Source organism: Geotrypetes seraphini, chromosome 11, assembly GCF_902459505.1.
Source record: "Geotrypetes seraphini chromosome 11, aGeoSer1.1, whole genome shotgun sequence".
NCBI lineage: Eukaryota > Metazoa > Chordata > Amphibia > Gymnophiona > Dermophiidae > Geotrypetes > Geotrypetes seraphini.
In genome coordinates, this window is record NC_047094.1 from 69,232,681 (window position 1) to 69,247,058 (window position 14,378).

The 14,378-nt window shown below is 44.0% G+C and overlaps 1 protein-coding gene across 11 annotated transcripts in view; it reads left to right on the forward strand.

The window, feature by feature from the left end:
* The first annotated feature begins 2,691 nt into the window (after positions 1–2,691).
* POU2F2 (POU class 2 homeobox 2) overlaps positions 2,692–14,378 on the forward strand; it is a 404,239-nt gene continuing 392,552 nt past the window's right edge. For 3 of the 11 annotated variants that reach the window (XR_004541086.1, XR_004541087.1, XM_033963224.1), the window contains exon 1: positions 3,159–3,329. Coding sequence is in view for 6 of the 11 variants with exons in the window: in XM_033963224.1 (XP_033819115.1) it covers positions 3,290–3,329 (40 nt within the window). In the remaining 5 variants the exon portion in view is untranslated. Of the gene's footprint in view, positions 2,763–3,153; positions 3,330–14,378 lie in introns of those variants that run through there. The other 8 variants (XM_033963214.1, XM_033963219.1, XM_033963217.1 and 5 more) reach the window with 7 other exon arrangements.

Below are 14,378 nucleotides of genomic sequence, written 5' to 3' on the forward strand. Positions count from 1 at the left end.
CCTTTCTTAAAACCAGCAACACTATCTGCTTTTACCATAACTTCTGGCCACTTCATTTTTAAGCTTAGATCTTTCCTTCCAAACGGAGATCTTGCTAGATGTCAAATACAGAAAGAACAAGGTAACTTCACAAGGACTTAGCTGTGCAGGAAATGTGAATCTCCTCATACACCCACCATATAGTGCAAAAATGTGTTATTTATTTCGATCACTACATAGCCTAATGCCACACAAGCAGCACTGATACAAACATATTCTGAAGGTCAACTAAGGTTTACAAAGTTTCCTTCCTTGGACCACAAGGAGATACTGACAAACCACTGGAAGAGATCCCAAAACAACTACCCAGGCACAACACCCAAAGACCCACTCAGTGTGTGAACCAGTTGAGTAGAATGGACTAACTGGGGGGTGGAAATGGGCCCGGAGTTTGTCCTCTCAACACATTGACACGCTGCCACCACCACCTCCATTAGGAACACCTCACCGGGTAGGCCAGCAATGCTTATAAACTTTATAAAACACATTATTATATTTTCTTATAAAGGACATATTTTAACTGAACTCTCTGACATCCTCAGCCTTGCAATTCACAAAAATAGAAGGAAAAAAAGTTCCCATTTCCTGCTGTCTCATGTCCCCGGCCTATACAATATTTTTCTTTTGCAGACCCTTCAAAAGTTTGACCAAATCCTCGTTTCACTTGCATTATAAAGTATTGAGGATGCCATCTCTCCCCAATCCCAGGTCCTAAAGCCTAAGACAGTAGCGCAAACTAGTGCTGCCCGATTCAGGGGAAAAAAAATAAATTTCGATTCGATTCAGCCTATTGAATTGGTTTTTCGATTCGATTTTCCTGCCCAATTGGGTGTTTTTTTTCAAACATCCTGGTGGGTTTATTTTATAGCTTTTTCACCCCCCTTTGGCTTCTCCTAACCACACTGGCGCTGCGGTGTAAATAAAATAAAGAAACAAAAAGGACTTTTCCTCTCTCTGTTAAATCCTAGCTCATGTTTGTGGTCTAACACCAGCTCTGGCAGGATACACATTTCAAATCTGACATATTGTAATCACAAAACAGAAAATAAAATTAGTTTTTCTACCTTTTGTTGTCTGGTTATTTTTCAAATCTTGTTGGTCCAAGGCTCTGGTTGTCTTCTGATAACTTGCTTGCCAGGGTCTCCTTCTTCCTTCTTTCTGCATGCTAACCATCCATCTGCCATCTCTGTCCTCCCCGTTTCCCTTCCCTCCCCAGGAGGTCTAGCATTTTTCCTTTTTTCGTCTCCCTCCACAGATCCATCTTTTCTTAACTACCCTTTCATCCAGCATCTCTCCCTTCTTCCCCACCACCCCAGGGTCCACCATCTCTCCCTTTCTTTTCCCAACTACCCTCCTATCCAGTATCTCTATCCCCCCTCCACACTATCCCTTGTGTCCAACTTCTCTCCCTTTCTGTTCCTTCCCTCCCTAAAAACCATGGCCCATCATCTCTCTCCCTCTCCTCTATTTTCAGACCCATTATTTCTTCCCACCCAAAGTCCAGCATATGCGCATCTCTTTGAACCCCCCTTCCCTCCGTGTACTTCTATACTAGGGCCCCCCTCCCCTGAAGGCCTGTCCCCCCCTTCAAGGCCTGCACCCCCCCTTGAAGGCCTGTTCCCCCCTTGAAGGCCTGCCTGCCTGTCGCCCCCCTTGAAGGCCTGCCTGCTCGGCCCACCCTGAAGGCCTGATGCCCCACCCCACCCCGAAGGACTGCTCAATCCCCAACCCTGAAGAACCGCTCATTCCCCTGGCCTCTCCGCATCACCTACGGTAGAGAAGCAGCCCACAGCAAGATCGCGATGCCAGCAATCCCTGCTCTGCTTCGGCGCTGCTTCCTCCGCCGCGGTCCCGCCACTCCTCCGACATCAGAGGAGGGACGGGACCGCGGTGGAGGAAGCAGCGCCGAAGCAGCGCAGGGATTGCTGGCATTGCGATCCCGCTGCAGGTTGCTTCTCCACCGCAAATGGGGGGGGGGGGGGAACGGACGCCAACGGCTTCAAGGCCGGGAGCACCCCCTCAGGGCTTGCACTGAGTTTGTCTGTGTTTGTCTGTGTTTTGTCTGTGTTTGTCCATCAGGCCCCTTCCCTTGTTTAAAAGCAGACTGAAAACACACCTTTTTGATATAGCTTTCAATTCCTCTGCCCTCCAACCCATCCAGCTGATTAACTGTTCCTCTTAACTGTATCCATGCCATCTTGTTTGTCTGTCTTGCCTGTTTAGATTGTAAGCTCTTTTGAGCAGGGACTGTTTTCTTATTCTTTGTGACTCTGTACAGCGCTGTGTGCGTCTGGTAGCGCTATAGAAATAATTAATAGTAGTAGGAATAGCCTAGTGGTTAGAGCAGCTGCTTCAGCCTCCTGAGGCTGCGAGTAGAGAATGATATGGGGATAAATTTTCCCCCCTCCCTTCAGGAATTCAGTTTCCCCATTCTGTTCCTGTGAGTTTTTTTTGCTGTCCCTATCCCATTCCTGTGCTCAGCCTTAATCACACAAGTCTCAAACACTTATGATTTAAAAGTGTTTGAAGCTTGTGCAGATGAGGACAAAGCTTGTAATTCCTGCAAGCTCCGTCTTCATACGCACAAGCCTCAAACAGAAACAGGAAAAGAACTCAAGGGGACGGGATGGGAAAATGAGTCCTGCGGGGACGGGGAAAAATTTGTCCCCATGTCATTCTCTAGTTGTGAGTTCAATTCTCACTGCAGGGCCTTGTGATTCTGGGTAAGTCACCTAACTTTTTATTGTCCTTGATACAAAATAAGTACCTATCTAAAACATGTAAACCACTTTAATTGTAACTGTACCCCTCTGAGCAGAAATCCTTCTATTTTTCTCCACTGCCCTCTGTGTTCCTGACTATTTACACAGCCAGGATAGAAACCCATGCGACAAGTGCGACGCAGCCCATTCAGTTCCTTTGGGCTTCGTTGCAGATGCCGCACCAGGAATCGCTACCGCGGCTCAGTAAAGCTTGTAAGCTCTCGGAAACAGGGATTCATTACATTGCAGCTGTGGTTCTCCAGTACTTCTTGCCGCCGTATTGCCTTCAGCTAACCGGCAGATGGCGCTAGCGCGTACCTTAAGCTGAATACAGTCGGACACGCGCTCCCGGAGCTTCTTCCTCTCAGGCCCGGGATGACCCGTCTCCATAGCGACGCGCGCCTGGGTGGGCGGGAGGAGGAGGCTCGGCCTAGGTCGCGCGCTGCTCCCTCCTACTACTCTCTTAGCCGGGCCCACCTCGCGCGCGCATGGCGGAGTCAGCAGCGGCGCCCACCGATGGAAGCAGGGGTAAGGTGCACTCTTTTTTCCCCCTTCCTCTCTCTCCATTTAAAAAATCTTTAAAACTTTGCATATTAATATCTGCGCTTTGCATAATCTCACCCGCGCTTTATTGATTGCAAAATGCTTAATGCAGCAGCCGCCGGCCTGTAGCAGGAGCGGCTCAGGCTCTTCCACGGCTGTTGCAACTGCAAAATGTGGGCTTTCTTTTCCTTAGAAAAGAAGCGAGAAACGAAGAGGAAAAAGAAAAAGAAAATAAATACAACTGGGATACATTATAATAATAAAAAAAAAGCGAGGCTGCAAACAGAGAGAACAATTCCTTTGCAATGTCCTGCTTTGTTCCGAAACAGAAAGGGGAGGTGGGGAGCTGCCTTTAGAAAACTGAGCTAAAAAACTGAGCTTTCTTGTACCGGCAGGCGTGTGAGGGAGAATTTAGATATTTGCCCGTGGGATAAAGGAGGCAAGAATTTGTGTGTGCACAAATGGAATTAATTTTATTATTATTAATAATAATAATAATAAATAAGTGCAAATGTTTTGAATTTAGGATTTATCGTCACGACGGGGAAGAGAGAGGCTGAGATGGGAGGGAAGGGACCGGGGCAGACCTGCCCCCCGAGGCCGGATGGATCTCGGAGGACGGGCGAGCGCTTATCCCCCGTCCGGTAATGCGGAAGTGGGATCAGAGTCCGGGGGAGAAAGGATGAATGAATAGAAGGAAGGATGAAAAGTAGTAAGGACAGGGGGAATGAATGAAGGACGGGAGGAGTAGGAGAAAAAGCATGACGGAAGAATTGGAAAGAAAGGATGAGAGAACGAAAAGAATGAGTGACAGGAATAAAATGCATGAATGAGAGGGGGCGAAATGAAGTGTAAGAAGGAAATAGAAAGGAATGATTGATGGAGGGCAAGATGGTGAGAGAATGCAAGAATAAAAGGCTACAAAAGGGTGAAAATAAAATGGAAAGAGTAGGAGTGGAGCCGGAAAAATCGTATCTTGCCCAGGACAGGGCCCAGGCACACTTTTTCTGCTTCTCCTTTTTGTTTTGCTTCTTTCCCATTTCATTCATTGCATATTGTCAGTGTTTCTATTCCCATTTCTTTATTTTGTTGTTTAATATTACTTTTTCTTCCATTTGTTTTTCTTAATGGCTTCTTCCCATCTCACCGTCTTGTAATCATTTTATTTCTTATTTTTAAATCACTTTACTGGCCCTTTAACTCTTCACTTTTCTTTTTTCCTCTTTTTTTTAGACTCTTAAATTTCTTTTTTTTTTTTTTTTTGCTTATTCTGATCTATTTCTTCTAAATATCTTCCTAATATTTTATCTTCTAGTTTTTTTTTTCACCACTTGCTCAATTCTCTCATCTCGTTCCTTTCCCCCTCTTCTTTTCTGCTTTTTTTGCGTCAGGGAAATCGATGCAAAGCCGAATTAATTATTAAAAATCAATTAAAAGGAGGAGAAGGAGCAAGAGAGGGGCCGGCGGAGGAGGAGGCAGCGGCGGCGGCTTATAAACTGCAGCAGCCGGGCACGAGCTTAAGAGCTGCTCCGGGAGAGAAGGAAGGTGAATGGGAAGCCGGCACTTGCTGCAGGTGCAGCCTGGATGATTGCTGGGGTCGGGATCTGAATCGGGAGCCGCTGTTGGTCCCCGGGGTCTGGAGAATCAGGAGCCGCTGGCGGTCCCCCGAGGGGCTGGGGATCTGAATTTGAAGCCGCCGCTGATGCCCCGGTCCTCGGATTCCTGGAGCCTCCGCCGTTTCTCTTTGCTCTCTCCTTGCTGGGATTTGTCCTGGAGTCTCTACAGTTGCCGCCGAGCTCATCACCGATCTTTCGGCCCTTTTAGTTTTGGTTCTGTTTTGCAATTTTTTTGTTTAGTCTTTCTCCATTTCTTACTATTCCCCCTCGTTTATCTCCAAATCCTGGTTTTCCTTTTCCCTGATCTTCTATATGTCCTTACCTTCTCCCGTTATCCCCCTCTTCTTTCCTGCCTTCTTCAGCTGTCAACTATAATTATGTTGGTCTTGTGTAGTAACTTCTTGGCTGCTCTTCTAGGATTTCCATAGCTTTTTACTATTTGTAACCCTATTTAATTCTCATCTGTTCGTCAATGAATGCATTTATTCGTTTCTGTATCTGGTCTGTTTCACCACTTGGGTTTGAAGGGGGGAGGGGGGGAGCTGAGCTGCCGTAAGACAAGAAAATATATACCTGTATTGATCTAAGCTTTTTCCTTCCAATTAAACGCAGAGGGGAACTTCGGGAGCAGAGACTTCAGCTGTGGAATATTGGGAGGGGCGGGGGAGGAATTTCTGTGGTTGGAGGATAAAAAGGAGCCTGCTGGAGTGGCTAGGAGACCCCAGAAAAATGCTGTGGTTTCTGCACCCTAGGGTGAAACATTGCAGAATTCTAGAGGTAGATTCCCTTACAAGGCCCTTGAGCTTTGTGACCACATCTTTTTTTTTATTTTTGATTCTGTTCCAGGCTCCTCAGCAATGCAAAATAAGTTCAATACTTGTAATTACCCTTTCAATAGTGAAACATTTTGTTGGCAATTGGCAGGAACATGTTTCTTAGGTTAATTAGATATGGACAAGCATGTAATTACACTACTTAACTGTTGATGTGATGAGATTAATTCGGAATGGTTTGCCTTTACACTCTGTCTCTGTTTTTGACAGAGGAAGAAAGGTTGCATAGTTTTTGCCAGTGCAAACACTGTCTTCACCTGTTTACATTCATCCATTTGGAAGGAATAATGTAGAATGAAGATAATTAAACCATCCTTCTTTTAAACATGTTGCCTTTAAGGCACATAAGTGCACTAATATACTCCCCCCCACTAAAGAGGAAGTGATTTCTGTACCTTTTCAAGATGGCAATTGATTGGTCTACTAGCTGGGTGTTTGTCATTGGTAAACTTACCTGGGGCAATGTTCTAGAATGCAGAATTCATTTTGGGCGGATTTTTATTTTGACCCATTTTGGTAATTTCCTTCCCTTTCCTTCCATTATTAATAGATAGTTTAGTGGTCTTGTGCTGAGGTGAGTCCTTGGGGTGCTACCTTGGTTGCTGGAGACTAGGGTGAGTCACTAGGTCTATAGTCTTTGGTATTGAAGTTCTGAGGCTGAGCTCTAATCTCTGGTTTGCAATGCAAGTCTGTTTTCTTTGTGATGTGGAATGTGTATGGCTTATTCTTCCTTTGGGTGAATTTCTGGAGTTGGGCTTGGTGCCTGGTTGTTGGGTGAATCTTGGCTTTTTTATTGCATTCTGTGGTGATCTTAATCTGGACCTTTTGGAAGGAAGGGATAAAGGGGGGGGGGGGGGGAGGGCGTGTGACAGCACCTTAGCTGGGTATTGGTATGTAGAACAGGGCCCAAACTCTGTTGCTAAGGACCCAACCTCCTATGGGAGGGCTGTGCCAGCATCTTCTCTCTGATGGTGGCCAAGCCAGGTTTCTGGCAAATACAAAGGAGCAGGTCCTTGCTTTAATATTCATATCCAGAGATAAGCAGTGACTGTGCCAAGACTACAGAGTAACATAGTAAATTATGGCAGATAAAGACCTGAACGGTCTATCCAGTCTGCCCATAAGTTATACCCATTAAAAAATACATGATTAACTTGTCTCTTCATTGATATTTATGGGCTGTAGACTGTAAAGTCTGGTATTGTCCTAGGTTCCAAATGCTGAAGTTGCCGTCCAGGCTCACTCCAGCATATCCAACCATCCCGGTGTTTGCAGGATATCTACTGTAAAGTCTAGCCAGTAGCGTCCTCATGTTCTGTATTAATGGAGTTCCCAAACCGAATCACCATATATGGGACACAGACCGTGCAGTTCTGTCCAAAACCGGCCTTAGTTCTTTAATGTATATCCTTTGTTTTCTAATTAGAGTTCCTCTATTTTTATCTCATGCTTTTTTTGAATTTCATCATTTTCCTGTCCACCACTTCCCTCGGGAGGGCATTCCAGGCATCTACCACCCTCTCCATGAAGAAGAATTTCCTGACATTGCTCCTAAGTCTTCCTCCCTGTAACCTCAAATTATGCCCTCTAGTTTTACCATTTTTTCTTCTCTGGAAAAGATTTGGTTCTATATTAATACCTTTAAACTCCACTGTGCCACCTGCTTTGGCCATACCTTGTGGCAACAAATTTCATACTTTTCCCAGTATGTTTTCTGCATGCTACCTATTAGTTTCATAGTACCACAGATGCCAAGTAACCCAGCCTGGAGTCCTCATCTTCTGACCACCCCATCCTGGTGAATGATAGCACTTGCAGCAGAGGGTCAAGCTCTACAAATCCCACACTGCTTTGGGATACAAGTTCAAAACCAGGATTGGGAAAAAAAAAAGGTCTGCAATCTGGATCTGGGTAGCTTGGCATCTCTGTAGCACTGATTGAAACGGTGCAGAAGTTACACTATAGGACACTTCACAGCCTTTCCGAGAAATGTGACATGATAGCAAATGCCCAGAAAACTAACTTGTACGTAAGACTTTCAGTATGTTTATGTCTGCAGTCTGATGATCCGCAGGTAGGAATGGAATTGCAGAGGCTTAGTATTACTGGGGGAGAACAGGGATGCAGAAATGGCAATGGTTAGGGTTTTTGGCAGCATGTAACAAGCTGTCTTTTTGCTCTCTAACATAAGTGCGTTGGCCCCTCAAGGGTACACTAACTACTGCTGGTATCAGACTGCTTCCCTCTGTTGTTTAGGGTGGTTTATTAGTCCCATACAGACTTGTGTTCATAAGTCTCGACAGAGAGCTTAGATTTCTGCAACAAATGTTTTCCTCTGCTTTTTACTTACAGGCACACAATGTATTTTAATCCTATTTTGGGGGCGTAGAATGCCAGGTTTAAGGACCAACTAAAGTAACATGTCAAACCCAAGCTGGTTTGCTTTTACTGTTTTAAATCCAATTCCTCTCTCATTTTAATTTTCTGCAGTCTATGGGAAATAAACAGTGAAAAGTTTTGTAGCACTTGCACAAAGTTTCACTTTGGCCTATTTTTTTTTTTTTTCTATGGAATATTTGTATTGTGGCCTGACCATTTTTCCTGCTCCTTTAGGTTTATAGTTGATTTGAAACTTGCTTTTGGGGTTATGATGACATGAGTATTCTCAAGCAATCCCTGGGGAATTTTTTCCTTATTCTTTGCTCTGTGCCTTATAATTCAGCCACTAAAGACTGCCCTTCCCTTCAGAATCTGGCACACCTACATGCTTAACCTGACAGTAGGTGTCGCTGTTGTACGGTGACTGGGATTCCGCCTCCCCCTCCATTGCCTAAGGCAGAGCTACTGTGTATACAGCTGCCTCAGCATCACCAGCTGAACCTAGGAATAGATGTCAAGCTCTGACATGACACCCATGTCTCCCATTTGGCCTTTCATGAAATTAAACCAAAAATGCTGCTGTGCAGGTGGAATGCAGTGATGCAACATATGATCTGAGTGATGTCATCCAGGCATTTTTGCAGCTATAGATGACATTAGAGACAGCCCTTAAACTCCAACAGCCCCATTTAACTTGATTTAAAACCAAATACCAGTATCTTCATTTGTGGTGCTTGTGTCCACTACTCACTTGTGAAGAGAGAAGCTTCCATAATGAGACATTAAGAACTTGTCTTACAAAGCTTTTCTGCCACAGACACACAAGCAAACTTCCAGTAACTCCTGCAGAAGGAACCTGTTGGAGCTTCAACTCTGCTGCAGAGAAAATCAGTGGCAGAGGAGGGAGTCGTAGTCACTGCTGGAGGGTGAGGGGGTAATTCTCTAAAGCAGGTACTTGCATTTATGTGTGGATTATGTGTATAAATGAAACACACACACGTGCCATGATTCAAATGTATGCATTTATACATATAAATGCCAAAATTCTACTTAAGTGCTATTCTGCAAAATTCATACAGCTTACATAGTGTGTATTTTACAGGTAGGCACACACATAAGTGGAGTGGCACTTAGACGCTTTCCCCTGGGTTCTATAAATGGCGCCCAAATTAGTGCAGATTCCAGATTGGTACCCCAAATAATTGAGCTCCAATGATTTAATTATTGGAGTTAGCAAGCTCTTAATTATGATTTGGACACTGATCTGGCTGTAACAATGGGACGCCTAAATTGGGTCATGTGCAGCTGAAAAGGGGTGTGACCATGGGAAGGGCATGGATGGGTCAGGGTCATTCCCAAAAGATGCACGCAGAGTTGTAGAATAGAATAGCGGGGACCCATGCCCAACTTGCCAGGATTTACACCAGATTTTAGCTGGCATAAGTCTTTGTGCTCAATTTTGCACTAAATACTATTCTATAAAAGAGTGCTCATCCCAGAGTGCCCTTTGTACAATAGCATCGAATACCAATTTGATAGAATTTCCCCCTTAATGTGTGTAACTTGAATATTATTGGGCTCATAATCAAAACATCCAGACATCCAAAAACCTGCCTAAGTCGGCACTTGGACGTCCAAACCAGCAAGACGTCCAAGAGCTGGTAATCAAAACCCTTTTCTTGGACGTCTAGCGAGACGTTTCTCCTGCTGTGCATCCAGAGTAGAGAATGACACGGGGACAAATTTTTCCCCATTCCGTCCCCGCGTGTCCCTGTCCCATTCCTACAAACTCTGTCCTCATCTGCACAAGCCTCAAATACTTTAAAATCATAAGGGGTTCTAGGCTCATGCGGTTAAGGCAGAGCTTACAGGAATGGGGCAGGGACAGTAACAAAACTTGCAGGGGCGGGATGGGGAAATTGAGTTCCTGCGGGGACGGGGAAAAATTTGTCCCCGTGTCATTCTCTAATCCAGAGCTCAAAGCGGCGTGTTGGTAGAAGTGTTATGGGCAGCATTTGGACAGGCTCTGGGCAGGCTTAGACTTAAATGTCCTGCAGGGATAATCAAATGTCCATGACGGAGCTTATACGTTTTGAGTTAGACCTGTTTTAAAAGGGTGGAAGTGTTAAAAAGGTACCCAAAGTAACCAGGTAACCACTGCAGAGATAAAGTAAAGACCCCCCCCACACACTTCCCTAGTGTTCACTGACTCCCTCACACCCCTTCAGAGCAGCAGCACCTGGTATAGGAAAGCCTGGTAGACCTACACACAGGTGTCTTTAGCCTGATGGTTGGGCTAGTGAACCACAGAGAGGAGTAGCAAGTCCCATGGTGGAAAGTGTGAGCCCACCCAAAACATACCGTACTGCCGTATAGCTGATACCCGCAGCCATAAGAACTATTGGGTGGTAGACAGGTGGATACAGAAGGTTTTGGGGGAGTTTTGGAGAGCCCACTGTATAGTAAAAGGGGCTCTGGTGAAATATATACCTAGCACTCTTTACAGCAGTGCCCTGTAGCCCTTTCAGGACCAAGGGACATATTTGTCCCATAACTTTAAAATCCTATAAATTTTGATTGGGATAGTCTACAGTTCTAAATTTGATATGTACGGATTCCATATGATACTGCCTTTATGTAAACAAACTGGTTCCGACATTCATTCATTAGCGTCGTTGCCAGATTGACGAGAAGATTCACTTGCCACACTGTCCATAAGCCAGAAGTTTGATTTTTTAAATAAAAATAATGATATTTCACAAAAAAAATCAATTTTTTGGCATCTGCAAGCCCTTTTTACCATAAAAATGTCGTCAAAACCACAAAAATTGGCCTACGATCCTTATGGTCCTGAAAGGGTTAAGATGCCTCACTGCCCTGTTGGGATGTGTGCGAGGCCACTCCATTAAGATGCTGGCCCCTCCCACATCTAAATGGGCTTGTGGGACCTTCAAAAAGTTTCCGCACTTTTATTTTTTTAACCACTATTTATTAACTATCTCAAAAGCAAATTACATCACTTTTCCACATAATCACCCTGTTTTGCAATACATTTTTCCCAGGGTCTTATTAACACGCCCTCTTACCACTTCTCCTGCCCCAACCATTTCCCATAAAAATATGAAAGTGTGAAAACATTTTGAAGAGCCCTCGCATTTCAGTTGTTACCCTAGTAATCTGTCATGAAAAGTAGGCACCACATACTGTAGGCGCCTGTTCGAAAATGATTCCCCTGTGTGACCAGATACAGGCCTATGACTGTAGCCTTCCAGAAGGAGCTTTGGTGGATGGTTCTTGGCAAAAGACACCCGCTGCAAAGACCAGATTATGTGGGGTGGGATATAAACAACAGTTAAAATCCACTGCTAGTTGTGAATGGTGCTAGATCTCAGTTCTAGTTTTGACTGCGTTGAAAGCAAAAAGGAGTGGGAGGAAGCTGAGTGATGAAAAAAATAAAGGGCACCTACATTTAGGCATCAATTACATGCAGGACTATATAGAACAGGGACATCTATATGTATGAATGATGTCAGAAATAGGCATTTTATGCATAACAGCAAATGGGCTGGACCAATAGGTGGAGCATGGGTGTGACATTCTGCCTAGCGATGCGCAAATCTTTGAAGAATAAAAAAGAAAATAGTAGCAGACGCGCAAGTTGCAAGGTGCACTGAGGAGTGCCAGCTTGCACCTGCCCTTGTTCTGGCGTGAGCTATAGTGCTGAAGTGATTTGCTCTACTATTCTATGATGCATTCATTACAGGACTGGTGCAAGGCATGATTCTTTGGCGCACCTACGTTTAGGGCCCACTTTATGGAATTTACCCCCTTAGTAAAATCCAGGACTTAAGTTTGCAGACACCCCTCCTACTCACATGCCTGAGGAGGTTAAGACAGATTGTGAGCTGTGGAGGGAGCCCCCCCCCCTTTTTTTTTTTTGTAAAGTATTCTTGGAATCTTTTGAATAAGAGGGAGTTTTTTTTTTGGAGAGGAAGTGGACAACTGATTCTACATCAGGGTGCTTGCGTTTAATTTAGCTTGGTGTGGTAATGCTTGAGCCTAACTGTGTGTGTTGTCTGTAGCCACTTCAGTGACGGTATTCATTTTATACAATGCAGCCCGAGGTTGAGCAGGATACCTCACAAACTTGTATGTCTCTCTCTATAAACAGTCCTTCTGCCCACCTACATACATACATAACCATCACTAGGCCACAGGGTTCTGGGACTGGGCTATATCTATAGTAGGCTTGCACATTTTTGGGGTAGACATCTTCAGGTTAGTGGCTGGCTTTAGCAGAGCAGGTGTCTGTGTGTTGTCTGAGCAGTCATTCAGCTGCAGTTTGGATCTTGGGGTTCTCTTTTGTTTACATCCATAGACTGCAGTTTCTGCTCATCTCATGGTTTCTTCTTTTGTAGTTTTCTTTCTTCATAAGAGTCGGACCAGGCACTAAATCATCAAATTTTACAAAGATCTATTTTACAGCAAGGTATAGTGTGTGTTCTAATTAACCCAGAAGAGTTGTATACTGAGGAACAGGTAACCTCTGTTTTTCCTGACAAACATAGCTGAAATCTCTGAGGTGGAGGAGGAAGATAAGGGTTAGAGTACTAAATCTTAACAACAACAAAAAAATAAAAATAACAAAATATTTGCCCTTTGAGCCAGTATTTGCAGCGAGATTCTTTCGGTCCAGACTTGTCAGACTATCAGGAGGGAGTGAGAGTTTTAGATGAGGGTTGGTTCTTTCTTCTGTTTGCATGAATAAAATGGGGATTTTGAAGCTCTATTGGTCTTGTGGAAAACTGAATTGTTCGCAAGTTGTGATGTAGTGCAAAAATTCTTCAAAGATGTGGGGGGAGGTGAGACCATGCAGGTCCGTCCTTAAGCTGTATGTAGAATTTTTGCCAACATATTTAGGTAATGTCCACCTTCCTGCATCACAGGAGGTAGCATACCAGCTCAGCTGTTAACTTCAATTGCTTCTGAAATTGTGATCATAGATGGTAATGAGTGTCTGTGTGTCTGCCTGTGTGTACATGTGTTTGTATGTCAGTGGGGGGTGGGGATAGTCATGTCCTAAAGCACAGCCTTGATTTAAAGTCCCTGGATGTGTGCAGGCCACAGAGCCTGCATCTGCCATGGGCAGAGAAGACCTCATTCCTCAGCCCTGACCTTTCCCATTAATGCCTTTGCCTGTAACCCTTGCAGTGCCGCACTGCCCCTGCACTTTCCCTCTCCCCCTATTTCACTGCATGTTTACACAATTGGGATGTGTCGGTGCAGGATCTTCCCTCTGTCCAAGGGATGCTATAGCTTGCTTATAGGTTGAACTTTACATGGCCAGCAGTGTCTTGCTTCCCCTTCCTGTGCTTCTGTCGCTTGGAGCTTGGTGATAGCGCACTGCAGGGACCCCTCTTACTCCCCTCACGTCTCCTGTTCCCCCTCCTCTTTCTCTTTCTCTAGCTCTTTCTATTTCTTTTAATTGGAAATTGCCATTGAAACAGCTTTTTCCATCTATAGATTTTTGATTCTGCTACTATTTTTTTTTCTCATGATCCTAAAGGATCTTTTTTTGTCTCCATTTACCTTTTGACTTTTCATCGTGGTGGTGATTGTGGATTTTCAGAGTAGAATTCCATAAAGATTATATTAATATATTTTAAGATTATATTAATATATTTACGTATACATATACTTAAATTCTAAGTCTTCACTAATTTTATACATTTTTTGCTATCTTTCCATGATGTTTTTTTGTAGCTCTTCAAATCCTTGCATGTAATCTGGTCTTTTGTCATTTTCTGTTCTAAATCCTTGTAATTAATTTTAGGATCTCTTTGTTATGTGTCTCAATTTAATTTCTGCTAACTTACTAAAGGAATAAAAAATATGTTAGTATTAACATTTAACTGGATAAAAAAATAAAGCAGTTGAAAACACGTGTAAGTGCTGTCATTGATTGTGGATTTTTAAAAATGCTGATCAATTTGTTTATGCAAATCTGTTGACCAAAAAGTCCAGATAGGATAAAGCCTTATTTTCAACTGAATCCTATGATAGGTTTCTTGCTAAACCTGCACATACAAGTACATAACATGCCCACATGACATTCATGCATGCAGATACCTGTCCACACGTAGAGCTAGCTGAGGTTTATACCCCTTGTTAGTGTGTGAGCGACAGATGCCTGTGGCTGGGAGCCC